We start from the raw sequence: 14,652 nt of genomic DNA, 5'->3' as shown, positions 1-14,652 counted from the left end.
GTTAATCATTTTATTAATGCTTATGAATCAAGCTAGAATATAAAGTCTAGTTCAAACATTAGCAAAAATGGTTACTGGCATTCTGCTGAAGTTATTACCATTTTCTAAAAAACTACAAACCAGCAAAGAATTGTGGAGATTAATGATACAGATTGTTAGGCTGCAGGCATCAGGGGAAGGGGTGAGCCTGATGGACAAGCTCAGGCCTCACCAAAGGAGGCAAAGAGACCAACAGGTTCCGGTCTGACAACATTCCAGAGCCTGATCGGATAACACTCCCAACTAGAGCCCTTCCCCCAAGCTAAAAGAGTAGTGGTAACTTTCCAGTACCTGGCTAAAGGCCAATGAGGGACCCCCACGTACCCTAGACGAGCCAATCCTCGCACCACTGTACACCTTTGCTCTCCCTCCCCCTGCCTTCTTTAAAAACTTGCTGCCTGCCCTGCTGGGGATGACTTCCCTGGCCTGTGTTTCAGACCGTGGAACATCACCCGGGTGGCATTCAAATAAACTACCTGGCCCTTTGTTGCCTCTCTTCCCCTGCTTGCTTCCGTCGAAATTTATTGGAATTTATCTTACACAGATGTCACCCTGAAGGTGACTCTCATAACTAGGTTGGGAAAAACTTGACCATCAGAATAGGAGACTATAACCCACTGAACAAAATGTGAAAATGGGAGTCCACAATACTGAGTTACATTGAAATTTTGATGATGAATGGGATATTTACAGAATTTAAAAGTACCTGCTGTCAAAGCAAAAAATTGCAGCAGACAATGTCACACAGGAAAGGCAGAGTATTCAAGGCTCTTGCAAAGGGGAGATGCACCAGGGCTCAGTCTGAACTAAAATCGGCTGAAACAGAGGGCAGTAGGGTCCTTCAAAACTGACGAGAGGGGGACATCATACACCATCTATATTTGCTAAGTAGTTTAACCGAAGGAAAATTGAACTATTCAGATCTTTATGATAAGAGGTGGTTTTACAACTTGGAGTAAGTACTCACTGGTCAGGCTCCTGCCCTCCCATAAAAAATGAGAAATAGAGGTGCTATTTTTTCTTGATAATTACATTTCAAAGAGATGGCTGCCAGGTCCTTGAGAAACATTATCTCTAGGCTGTAAAATCTTTAAAAGGCTTTTTAACTGATTTACATCACAAAGGGGCAGAGAAAGAATTTCCTACCATAAGTTTTCTAAAGTAAATGCTCTGACAAAGGGGAGGTCAGAGATACACAGTCAGAAAGAAAGAAGCTTGTTCAAACTGAAGGGAATATCAAGGCCGCACTCGCCTTAAGGTCCCTCCCCCCAAATTATTTATTAATTTATTAATTTTATTAATTTATTATTAATTACAAAAGAAAAAGCGTAACTTTACAGTGAAGACTGGTAGACACTACATTAATCATGTAAACAAAGTGACTATCACCAATAATGGAAGAAATAAAAGTGTGTCCCACTCTGAAAGGTTGCGGTGAGACGAACAAAGCTCTACTCCATCTTCTCTGCTGTTCCTGCTAAGGAGGCCTAACCTGAGCTAACCACGAGAAATAGATGCATTCAAACTGAAGACCATTTTACAGAATAACCATCTTGTAGTATTCAAAAGTGTCAAGGTCACAAATGTTAAGGAAGGCTAAGGAGCTCTTCCAGATGGAAGACTAGAGAGACATAGTATTAAATGCAGAAGATGGTATTTTACTCTAAAGAACTTTATTTTGAAAATGGGCAACTTTTAAGGGAGCCTGAGAATTAGATGGTAGTATTGCGTCAATGTTAATTTGTTGATTTGGATGATTGTACTGAGATTAATTAGGCAAGTGTCTTGTGTAGGAATGAGACCTGAATTTTGTAATGAAATGCATCAGATTGGCAGCCAATTCTTAAGAGGGTCAGGAAAAAGGTTAAGTTCTTTTTTCTGTACCATACTTCTTAGAAATTTGTGATAGCCTCTAAATTTAGATAAAAGTTGTATAAAATCTAAAGCAAAGAACATATTAACACGTTTTACCCAGAATTTCCAGTTTTAAGGTTTATAGCATAGAAATGAAAGTGCTACTATTTAAGAAAATATTTAGAATATTTATTGCAAACATGGTTTATAGTAGCAAAAACCTGGAAACAAAGTTAATGCTTATCAGTAAAGGAATAAAAAACGTATATAAATCCACACTGTAGCGCAACTCAAAACTACATAAAATTTACATAGGATATTGTTAATAAAAACATGAAATACAGAAATGCAGACATTATTTGATCACACTTTCTGTAAAATTTAAAAATGAAGGAAAGTCCTGCATATAAATGTATGGGTTCACATAAAAATTGGAAGGCTGTCTTAAGCTATCAATGTGGGCTACTCAGAGCTTAGGACCAATGTAGATGATGGAAGGAAAACAGAGATGAGATTTGAATGTTTAATTGCAGTTTTGAATTCTTACTCCTTAAGATTATTATTAGAAACTAGTAAACAAAAGACTCTGATGACTGATTATTTCACTACCAATTTTTTTTTAATCCTAATATTGGCAAATCCATCTGAAAACGCTGTTGCAGGCTTCAGAGTAAATTTTGTTTTCCTTGGTGGAAGCACAGCTGTTTTCTTTAGCTGGTCCTTTTATGAAGAATCTGCAGAAGAAAGGAAAAATATAATAATACTCATTATTGCTGAAGACATCCATTTGTGTTTCCAGGTAACACTCTCCTCAATAAAAAGGTAATTCAAATTTCAAGGCTTTTCAAATGTGTTGATTCACTAAACATTGCAATATCTCTGTGACTGGCACATGTTTCCCAGAGAGTCTGTTTGCAAATGACTGAGTGAAAAATAAGTATGTGTCCATATACCTGTTCTAGTGTCCCATGTGGTCATTAGATTAAAAAATTAGTTGATGTCACATAGAACAGTTCATTAAACCTTTCTTGGCTTCTCGTATCTAATTGTAAAAAAAATAATATTTACCTTATGATATTGTTATAGAGATTTTATAGATGTTTGTAAAGAACTCAGTATGCAAATTGACACTGGAAGCCTTTAATAAATTGTGCATTTATTGTATTGTTTATCCATGAGGCAAATGTTAAATGAAATAATAAAGTTAGCTATAAAATACTGCAGCATCAGTGATTTATTGGAAAAAGTTCAAGAAAGAATCATGGAAAAGATGCACATGATCATTAAAGCTTCCAAATTAATAGGGGGCAAGTAAGTACTGAATTTTTACAGAAGAAAATACACCACACCCAAGATTATATCTGAATTTTGTACTGAACATATTTTGTACAAAAATCCCTAGGCATGGTGTAGAGTTAAAATCAACACTAAAATTAGTGTTGAGTGTATGTGGTGTAAGGAAAAAGACTGAGGTTATCATCTTCACAGTCGTCTATCAGGTAATGTTCAGTGATACGACTCAACCCTCAGGACACACCCATAATTTTGTTCTCCAACCCAAATAATGTCTTTAGTTGACTCCCTTAGATTGATTAATTTAGTGCAGTGAGAAAAAAAAATAAGTACTATTTATTGATGAAGTAATAGCAAAGGGAAATAACACAGTGGTATCGTTAAGTTGGTTACCATACTATATTATTTTCTTATCACTGTTATAGTGAATTAACACAAACTCAGTGGCTTCAAGCAAGACAAATTTGTTATCTTATAGTTCTTGATATTAGAAACACAAAACTGGTCTTATAGGACCAAAATCAAGTGTCTGCAGAGGTGCCTTCAGTGAGCACTAGGGAGAAGTCCAGTCATCAGTCTTCCGGCTTCAGAGGCCCCTGCATTCCCTGGGCCAGGGTCACATCACATGGACTCTGTGTTTGCCATCACACCTCCTTCTCTGACTTCCCTTACTTATTCCCTCTTATAAGGACTCTTGTAATGACTTGGCCCAGCCAGATAAGCCAGCATAGTATTTTCTATCTCAATATTGCTAATTGAATTACACCCATGAAGTCTCTTTTGCCATGTAAGGTAACATATTCACAGGATTTGGGGAGAGGATATGGACATCTTTGGAGATCATTATGCAACTACGAACATAGGGATAAGATGTGAATTTACTGGTTTTACTATTTGTGTTTCTAATTAAATATTTTTAAAAATTAATATAAGCACACAAAGATGTTGAGATGTTTCAACTCTCCAATAATCTCTTGCAATTGCTATGAGAATTTTGAATTATTTTGTTTTGTCTTGTACTTCTTTTTTCTTCATTAATATTATGATAATCATGCAATACAAAAAATTGTACATGGGTTTTTCTTTTTTAATCACAAAAGTGGTTTGGGTAAGCACTGAGCACTTTGAAAACAGAAGGCTACGTTGGTTGAGTCCACCTTTCCATATATGGTGTGAGTAGCCTTTAAACATCAAATGCACAACCTTTATTGTTTCCAAATCCTTTTACTTTAAAAACCAAGTCAAAATATCCATCACTACCCCAGTGAACATTAATTTTCATCTTTTCAAATTTTAGTACCAAAAACTATTTCAGAATTGATTCTTATAGACTTGGAGGTGCCTTATGAAGATAAGTTCTACAAATAGGCAACAAATCAGATTGCATATTAAAAAAGACTCACATCTTTGAATCTAATGGAGAACCATCCACCCAAGTCCATGTCGTCTTCAGGGAAGTAAAGTTAAGTCCAATCCACACATAGTTTGATTGTTTTAGGTTTCTCTGAATAAAAGCCTAAAAAGTGAGTGAAAATTAAATAGATGAACAGAATATTTTAATAATTCAGACGTACCAAGTAAGATTTTAGAATTTTATTGTGCAGCCAGGACTCTGAATGAAGATTCAATACTGATCAATTCATATCTTATTTACACACATTATATAATACCTCATATATCATATACATAAACATACACATATATTACTTGCAAACTGAATACAAGTTTTTAGACCAGGACCACCATATGTCAAGCAAACAATTGGCTTTGAGCACAAAATTTAACAGGGTGCCAAAACCTCATAATCAAGATAAATGATATTTAATGGAAGGGTAGGAAAAAACAAGAGGAAAGTCACTTTTAACAGCAAAGAGGCTAATGCCATAACCATGATACTAAACTACTTACCATTTCAAATTGGTCCTGAAGGATTAGTAGATGAGAGTTTCTTCCCAAACAATATCCATAACTGTCACTCCAATTCTTCATCTCCTTAGAGAACCAATAACACTTTCCTTTATGTTTGATCCAATCTGATGGGCAGAACCCTATAGGTAAATGATGGAAACAAAGGATATTAAGTTACATATGTTTCTTTGAACATTGACAATGAAAATACTTATGGGTTATATGAGTAAGTGTGGAGCTATAATGAAATCACTCATAAAAAGATGTTCAGACTCACAAGTTATCCAAAATAGAATTGCTAATTCATGGGAATTAAGAATCAATTTAGTGAGATGAAGCAAACCCTAGACATAAATTTTGTTTCATGCCAGGATCTAATATAATTACTAAAATAAGAACCAGTGAAGCTATATATTACATTAATACTATTTGAGAGATTAAATAAAATATTATCTATGCCATTTGCTTATATATCCATATGAAATTTTAGAATCTCCTTGTTTTATGTGTCTAAATTTCTTTAATATAGTCTTTTGATATTAAATAATATTGAGATTAAGAGTATTCTTTCAGCCTCTTTATAATTGTAAGTTCATCAAGTCCTTTGACTTCTTAAATTAAAATGAAATTGAGGTCTTCTTAAACTAAAAATATCTGAGATGTCTGCCATAATAATGAGGAAAAGGGAAGTGTACGTAAAATATAAATGTAGGTCCATATAACCATTCAAACTTGTGACCATTAAAATCTCCTTTTTTATTGAGAGTTCTTAATATAATCTTAAGATACTAAAGACCTACTTGATACATGATTTGCAACATTTTTCTCATTGTATGTGTTGTCTTTTCTATTTTTGACACTGTCCTTTGAAGAACAAATTCCTTTCTTTTTTTTAGGGTAATTTTCCATTTATTAACGTTTTTTCTGTGCCATCCTTACAAAGTTCAGCAAACTCAAGGTCCTTTTTATTTAACATCACAATTTCTGTAACTTAGTTGGTTTAGTGTTTCTTTTAGAAAGCAGAGATTTCTACTTAGCCACTGTGAATCTCACTGCACTATCTAGTTAACTATGTTAACTTGGATTTAAATCATTTTACTTATTTTAAAGCATTGATTCTTTTTTTTTTTTGAGAAGGCATCTCTCATATTTATTGATCAAATGGTTGTTAACAACAATAAAATTCTGTATAGGGGACTCAATGCTCAATGTACAATCATTAATCCACCCCAAGCCTAATTCTCGTCAGTCTCCAATCTTCTGAAGCATAACAAACAAGTTCTTACATGGTGAACAAATTCTTACATAGTGAATAAGTTCTTACATGGTGAACAGTACAAGGGCAGTCATCACAGAAACTTTCAGTTTTGATCACACATTATGAGCTATAAACAATCAGGTCAAATATGAATATTCGTTTGATTTTTATACTTGATTTATATGTGAATCCCACATTTCTCCCTTATTATTATTATTATTATTATTTTTTTTTTAATAAAATGCTGAAGTGGTAGGTAGATGCAAGATAAAGGTAGAAAACATAGTTTAGTGCTGTAAGAGAGCAAATTTAGATGATCAGGTGTGTGCCTGTAGACTAAATGTTAATCCAAGCTAGACAAGGGCAATAAAACATCCACGGATGCAGAAGATTTCTCTCAAAGCAGGGGGGGTGAGGTTCTAAGCCTCACCTCTGTTGATCCCCAATTTCTCACCTGATGGCCTCCCTGCGACTGTGCCTGTCTTAGGTTGTTCCTCCCTTGAGGAATTTTACCCCTCACAAATTCCTTATTTTGAAGCTGTTCATTCTATGTTTTTTTCTTTTTCCACCTGTGCTTTTGATATAACATTTGAAATAATTGGCTAATCCAAGGTTATGAAGATCTACATCTGTTTTTCCATGTAATAATTGTATAATTGAGCTGTTACACAGGTTTTTGATTCATTTTGAATTAATCTTTTTATATCATATGAGCTACATGTCCAAATTCATTCTTTGCCTGTGAATATCCAGTTGATCCAGGCCCATTGTTGAAAAGACTGTACATTCCACATTGAATGTTTTGGCACCCTTGTCAAAAAATCATTTGCCCATAGGTGTATGGGATTAATTTAGAACCTCGGTTTTATTTCATTGATGTGTCATGTCTGTCTGAAAGCCAGTGCCACATGGTTTTGATTACTGGTGATTTGTAGTAAATTTTAACATTAGAGAATGTGAATCTTCCCAATTTACTCTCTTGCAAGATTGTTTTGCTATTCAGGATCCCTTGCAGTTCCATAAAATTTTTAGTGTCACCTTGTCCGTTTCTGCAAAAAAGGCCATTGGGATTTTAATAGGTATTTCTTTGAATCTGTAGAACACTTTGGCTATTATTGCTATCTTAAAGAAATTGTGATATATATACATACACACACATACACATAATGGAATATATGTCCTAAAAAAAATAAATAAATAAATAGACTGCTGATATATGTTACAATGTGAACTTGAAAAACATATGAAGTCAAAAAAAAGAAGACAAAAAGGGTCAAATATGGTATGATTTCATTATATGGAAATACAGAATAGGCATAGATACAGAAAGCAGATGAGTGGTTGCCAAAGGCCAGAGGGAAGGAGAATAGGAAATAATTGCTTATTGGGTGTGGGATTTCTTTTTTGGGTGATGAAAATGCTTTGGAAGCAGACAGATGGTGGTTGCACATTTGAATGCCCTAACATCACTGATTAAATTTTAGATGGTTAACTTTATGTTTGTAAATATTACCTCAATTTAAAAAGAAGAAAAAATATAGTAAATTAATGTCTTATAGTTTTATACAGTATTAGTCTGACTTTAACGAATGTTCAATGGTATCTACATGATTTCACATTTACCTATCAAAGCTTTCTTACCTCTGAAAAGGTTCTATTACAATACCCAGCATAATGAGGAATTAGGTAGTCAGAGTATAAAATTTTATGTAATAAAATTATAAAATTTCAGTTAGCTTGGGACTTTTACACATAGAACAGATAATCTAGCAGAAAAGAGTGTCATTAAAGTACACCAAATATATATGACATTTTTATATGTGATAAAGGGGGACAACATAAACTTGTGGATTAGAGAAAAATCTTTTGATACACAAGTATAAAATAAATTAATCTTTACCTTCTTCACATACCATGATTTAAAATAAATGTTGAAAGCTCAAAGAAGTTGTGTTGAAAAGTTAAACTAAAAAAAAAGTAGAATGTACAGTTTCCCAAAATTCTGTATGTTTGGAAATTTTAAGCTTAACATCACGAATAGTTTGCTAGATAACTACTTTTATCTATTTTTCATTTCAAAAAAAGGATAAATAAGCTAGAGACAGAAAAAAATAACTATTTACATACTGCCTTATAATCAGAATTAACTTTCAGTAGTTATATGTCTCAACTTGATTTTAAATTCATGGAGGAAAAAGCCTATTTGTTACATTCTGTCTTACAGCTCTCCTCCCACCACAAAAAAAATTTTGAATATGAATCAAGTTTTGAGTGAAAAGTAGATTTATGTCATATTGTACTTATTAATTTAATCTATTGATTTTTCAATAGGATTTTTCAAATTTAGGAAGTCTTAAGATTTAAACTACTATAGGCCAAGACTTGAAAGATACCTGCATAATTTGTAGCTCTTGAAACACAGTGACCTGCATCCTTATCATTTATATTTCTTCTTGTGTCATTGTTCATTTTCAGATTTCCAATATCATCATGCTGGGTGATATTTGAATCATTTCCTTTTTGACATTTCAGCAACACTCCCTGAGAAACTTGAAAACAAGATTATTTTAAGATTGGGTAAATATCTTCTCTACGCAAAGTCCCAAAGACAATTTCTCTGGAATAATTCTGATTATTATTATAAGAAATAACTGAAGAAGTAAGTAGAAAGTTTCTTTAAATTTTCCTGTTTATTTAATTAAAGATAATTTCAAATATTATACAATTAATTCATTTATAGAACACATATTTGTTGAGGGTCCATTCTGTGCCAGCTATTGTCCTGAGAACTGGTGATATAAAGAAAGTAAAGCAAAGTTCCCAATTTTGGGAATTTGTAATAATATTTGGGGTATAATAGCAATCAATATTTGATAGATAAAACAAAAATAAACTAAATGCATTCTTAGATAAAATATATCAACATTTTTAAGGAAAATAACATAATTCTACCTATTCACAATTATCTAAGAAATCTGAATATATGGTTTCCAAATACACCATACCACACACACACACACACACACACACACTCAACTTTCCCTCCTATGAGACCATATGCCACTTGAAGAGAAAACACTTATCTAATTTGACTAGCTGTTAAATACATTACTATGGAGTATAATATACTACTGCTTTATACATAATAACTCCTTATTAAATTTTTGTTAATATAATAATAAAGAATGAATGAATATGAAGAGTCATGAGAAAAAGAGAAAACATCTTTTCATATTCTTATTTAAGATCTTTTAACTTACCCAACAAAGTCAGAGAGATCAAAGTCAGAACCAGAATAGCATTTACTGTTCCAGATATTCCCAGCAAGATTTTATACCAGTGCAACATCACAGAACAGTCTGAGAGATTAATCACATGAATTAGTTTAGAAAAGTATATTTTCAAAAAGTGACAGCAATTGTAATGATAGGATTGTATATAATATTGGCTTCAAATTTCAAAGGATATTAGGCAATCAAAAGTATAAACCTTAAATAAATAGAAAAGTACCTATTTATTTTATTTAATAATGATAATATTCTGGGTGGTCAGAAGCTATGATATATAGTACATTGAATCTTAAGAAATTGCTAACACTTGACATAACTGACCAATAGAAAAAAATTTTTTATCTATACACCTAATAATTCCCTAAGCATACACACATATATTGTGTACTATACATATGTATTCAAAAAATATTTATAATTAATCTTATGCTTTAACATAATATTCACAAGTCATTTGACTTATTTCATTTACTGAAGATGTAATATAAATCCAAACTAAATATAACTTCTGGTACTTGCTATTTTAATCTTTAAAAAATCCTAAAATCCTTTCCAACCCAAGGAATAATGATGCTTCAGCTTCTCATTAGATGGTAAACTACTTAAGAGTGGCAGTTTTAATTTTCATATACTTGTGCTGCTAGGTTCAAGATAATAGTGTACCCTCCCTGATGGTTACTAATCAATAAACTGATATCATTAGACAGAAAGTAAATAGTCTAAAGCATTACCTCAAGTATATATGTTATTTTTCTCTATCTCAATGAAGAGGACTTAGATTTATAGAATTATATAAGTAGTTTATACTGAATAAATGACATCTATATTTTGCATAATAGATTGTGTCCTTATCAAAGATAATTTTTGCAAATGAATCGTAGTTATTGATGAGAAATCACTCTCATAACTGTGATCATTTTATTGTTCAGTCAATAAATTGAATTATTAATACTGAAATTCATATTCCAAATACCCTTGAAACCTGTGGGAATAGAGAAATGACATTTAAAGTTGTCAAACCCAGGCAAAAAGAAGCATAATGAACCATACACAGCAGTATTTCAGAGAACTGATATAGTTTTTCTCTTATAATATTGACAAAAATAGTAAAATAAGATTTATCAGAATTTCATTAATGAATACCCTGCATTTCCCAGATTATTTTTGAATATTTTTAATTATTAGCAGTAATAACTAGTAAACTCCAAGAATTCAATAATAACATGTAACAAAATGCCATTTATTTACTTATTTTTAAATCAAGCAAATAGTTATCAGAAAACAATTGGAAGCCTATTCATATTCATCTCAGGCTCAATTATTTCTCTCAAGCAACATGGGCGACCTTCACAGTGTGAATTTGAGGCATATTAAGGTTCAGAATTAAGGAGAAAATAGCATTTTCATTAGACTGTATTCTCTCTTGTACAAATGAGTATAATTTAATTTATAAGGTTAAGACATAAGCCTTTACCATAAAAAAATAGTTTTTAAAAAACTGAAAACAATCACTCTTATGACTACCCATACAAAAATCCTCATTATACTGTTAGTAACCAGTACATACTATGAAGAACTTTCCAAATGAAAATGGGTTCAGTATTCCAATGACATAAAGTGGCTATATGGATTAAAGAAAAACAAAACCCAGCTACGTGCTGCCTACAAGAAACTCACTTCAACTTTAAGAACTCACACAGGCTCAAAGAGAAGGAATGGAAAAAAATATTTGATGCAAATGGAAACTAAAGGAAAGCAGAGGTAGCTGCAGTCGTATCAGATGAAAGTATAAATCTTTAAGTCAGACTTTAAGTCAAACTGTAGCAAGTGACAGAAAAGGTCATCGTATAATGCTAGAGGGGTTAATTTATCATGAACATATAACAATCATAAATATAGTACCCAGCATTGAAACACCTAAATACCTTAAGCAAATATTAAAAGATCTGAAGGGAGACGTAGACAACCAATGCCATAATAGCAGGGGGCTTCCGTACCCCACATTCAACAATGGATACATCATCCAAACAGAAAATCAATAGGAAAACTTTGGACTTGAACTATACTAGACTGAACGGACCTAACAAGCATACACAGCATCCCATCCAACCTCAGCAAAATACACATTCTTCCCCAATGCACATGGAACGTTCTCCAGGATACATGTTAGGACATAGAACTACTCTCAGTAAATTTAAGAAGATTGAAATCATACCAAGTATTTTCCCAGCAACAATAGTAAGAAACCTGAAATCAAGACAGTGGGAAAAGCAGAAAATTCACAAATATGTCAAATTAAACCACATATTCCTGAACAGCTGATGGATCAAAGAAGAAATCAAAGGGTAAATTTTTTTTAAAAAATCTTAAACAAACATGGAAACACAGCATACCTAAACTTATGGGATGCAGGAAATTCCCTTATAGGAAGGAAGTTTATAGTCATGATTACCTACATTAATATAAGAAGGAAGATCTCAGATAAACAACCTAACTTTACATGTCAAGGGACTAGAAAAAGAAAATCAAACTAAGTCCAGAGTTGGCAGAAGCAAAGAGATAATAAAAATCACAGCAAAAATATAGGATGGGAGCTGGATTTATGGGATGTGGAGGTCTCTGGAAGTACCTTGCTGTATAGGTTTGACTTTAAAAAATTGTAAAATAACTATAATTATATTGTATAAGATGCATAATATATAATTGCATAATATGTATGCTTACACATATGAAAAAGATAAGTTAAGCCAAGATGGAAAAAAGGTATCTCTAAAAATAACAAGAAAATATTAAAGGTCCCTAACTGGGCATTAGCTAATGGCATAACCACAGAGAGAGGAATTATTTCAAGTAATTTTACAACAATTTGTGCAAGGCCAATGGGATATATATAACACATATTATTAGTGATACTATTTCTATAATGATTCTGAAACTTTGTATATATGGCAAAAATGTAATTTCTTATTATCATGAGCACCAAAATAGGAGAACAAGGATACAAATATTTCATCACAAAGTTAAGTAAAACCCTGTATATAATGACAAGGCTTAAATTGTCAATTAGATTAAAATATAACATACATTTCTCACCCCAAGCTTTATCACATATTAGCAAAGGATCCATTAGTAAAAGGTAACTATTGGCATATGCCACCTAAATTACTAGGAGTTTAATTTTGCTATTTACTTAAACTTGCTATTTGTGGCTTCCTGAACATCTTCTCTGCACCAAACACATTTTGGTTTCCAAGTCACATCTGCCAACAGAGTGTGAAAAAATGTTCACACAGAGTAACTGGTGCGTTTTGTGGTCTTTCAAGTTATTATCTCTCTTTTCTAAAACAAATTTTTTCACCTAGTGAGAAACATATTTTAAAGTTTTTAACCAGGGGAATTAAAAGTTGGCATTTAAAAATGCTGTATTTTATGAATAATATGGAGGTGGATGACTGGCACAAAATATTCATTTTTTAAATTACTACTTTTAATAGAATGCATGTATTTCCTGAGAGTATCTTTGAAGAATTATATGAGACAAAATATTATTTTAAAAGAAATAACTGTTAGTCCCACTTTGATAAATGCGAGACAGACAGATACAGAGAGGCTAGAGAGAGACAGAGAGAGGGAAGCACAAAAGAAATAAAACTATCCAAGAACAGAAAAGAGCAGAACATGGGAAGCTACTATCCACATTATTATCCATATTAATATTAGCGCATATTAAATCCATACCCAGATTAGCCCATACCAATTGGATTAATTGGATAAAAAACTAAATTTCATACCTTTTAATTTAAGTTGGGTTGTTTGGATGGAAATCCTTTTCCTCAACTCTACATTCAATGTCATATATCTTTCTTCATCTTGCATCTTCAGTGTGAGTGAATGTGTGTTTATATATGTATATATTTTATTTTTAAAGTATAATATATAATAAGAAAAGAATAATAAAACTGTTGATAAGATTGTCCCCAGATTGTCTGCTCAGGGACACACAAGGGTTCACGGTTTCATCTATTGGTGAAAACCTCACAGGAAACATTTTTTATTTTTAAATTCATTTCCCATGACCTCGATAACACCTAATTTCTCAAATGTCCACCACATATTGAATTTAGTATCATATTTGGTTCTTTTAAAGCTTTTTCTTGATAAGTTTTTAAAAGTCAGGGGAGTGAACTATTGTATTCCTCTAATAGAACTGAGCTCAATGATATACAGCTGCTTTTTGGTTTAGCATAAATACATGACCTTTCAATTACACACCCTAAAATATTGATACTTGATTTTATATACTAGCTTGCCGTTACCTAAGAATTAAATTATTTCCTGATCCTAAAACAACTATACTGATTCCAAAATATGCTAATAATTTAGTAATATCATTTGAAGAAAAAAATACTGGCAATTTTGAGCATTCTAAAGACATCCTAAAAAAAAAAAAAAAAAACATTCCAGGACTAATTTAAGAACGATATCATTCATGATGCTGAGAAAATAGTTGAGATTTTTTTTTCTCTTAGCTTTAGTGAAAGCTAATTTACATACCATGAAAATCACCCATTGCAAGGGTATGATTGAATTTAGCATATATGTAGAGAGGTGTGCAACCATCTTTAAAATTCAATTTGGGAAGTTCCCTATCATTCTCAAAAGTTCCACTGAACCCACACAAAGAAGAGTAATACAATTCTGGATATGTTAATATCATAAATTGAGATGAAGTAGTTCAAAAAGTTGGCAAATAAATTCCAAATCTCTGGCATCTTAGCAAATCTAGAATGGAAACTCAAAGCCTTCAGCCATGAGACTTCCCGAGTGAGGCAGAAGACGGAGGTCAGACTGCAGAACAGAGCAGGCGCCCCTGAAGGAAGCACAGCCGATCCTGGCCTCCCAGGAAGGGGCCCAGGACCATTGGCCCTGACTCCTAGCTCATCCCTCTGTGTTCCTGCTGAGCACCAGCTGGCCAAGGGCAAGTGGAGGCCACTGGGCAAAACTGTCATC

The 14,652-nt window shown here is 32.7% G+C and overlaps 1 protein-coding gene across 2 annotated transcripts; it reads right to left on the bottom strand.

Moving 5' to 3' along the window:
- Positions 1–2,102: 2,102 nt before the first annotated feature.
- Positions 2,103–13,615, bottom strand: LOC140846450 (killer cell lectin-like receptor subfamily F member 1). 2 transcript variants are annotated; one of them, XM_073222808.1, is made up of 6 exons: positions 13,434–13,615; positions 9,613–9,711; positions 8,746–8,901; positions 5,095–5,234; positions 4,590–4,702; positions 2,103–2,627 (listed from the first exon to the last, which is right to left on the bottom strand). In XM_073222808.1, exons 1-6 carry the CDS (start codon positions 13,516–13,518, stop codon positions 2,519–2,521), a joined length of 702 nt encoding a protein of 233 aa, XP_073078909.1. In that variant the 5' UTR covers positions 13,519–13,615; the 3' UTR covers positions 2,103–2,518. The 2 variants fall into 2 exon arrangements, with proteins under 2 accessions (XP_073078909.1, XP_073078910.1); XM_073222809.1 differs by lacking the exon at positions 9,613–9,711.
- Positions 13,616–14,652: the final 1,037 nt, after the last annotated feature.

Source organism: Manis javanica, chromosome 15 (genome assembly GCF_040802235.1).
Source record: "Manis javanica isolate MJ-LG chromosome 15, MJ_LKY, whole genome shotgun sequence".
In the NCBI taxonomy this organism is placed as follows: Eukaryota; Metazoa; Chordata; class Mammalia; order Pholidota; family Manidae; genus Manis; species Manis javanica.
This window is presented reverse-complemented; position numbering and strand designations above follow the sequence as displayed.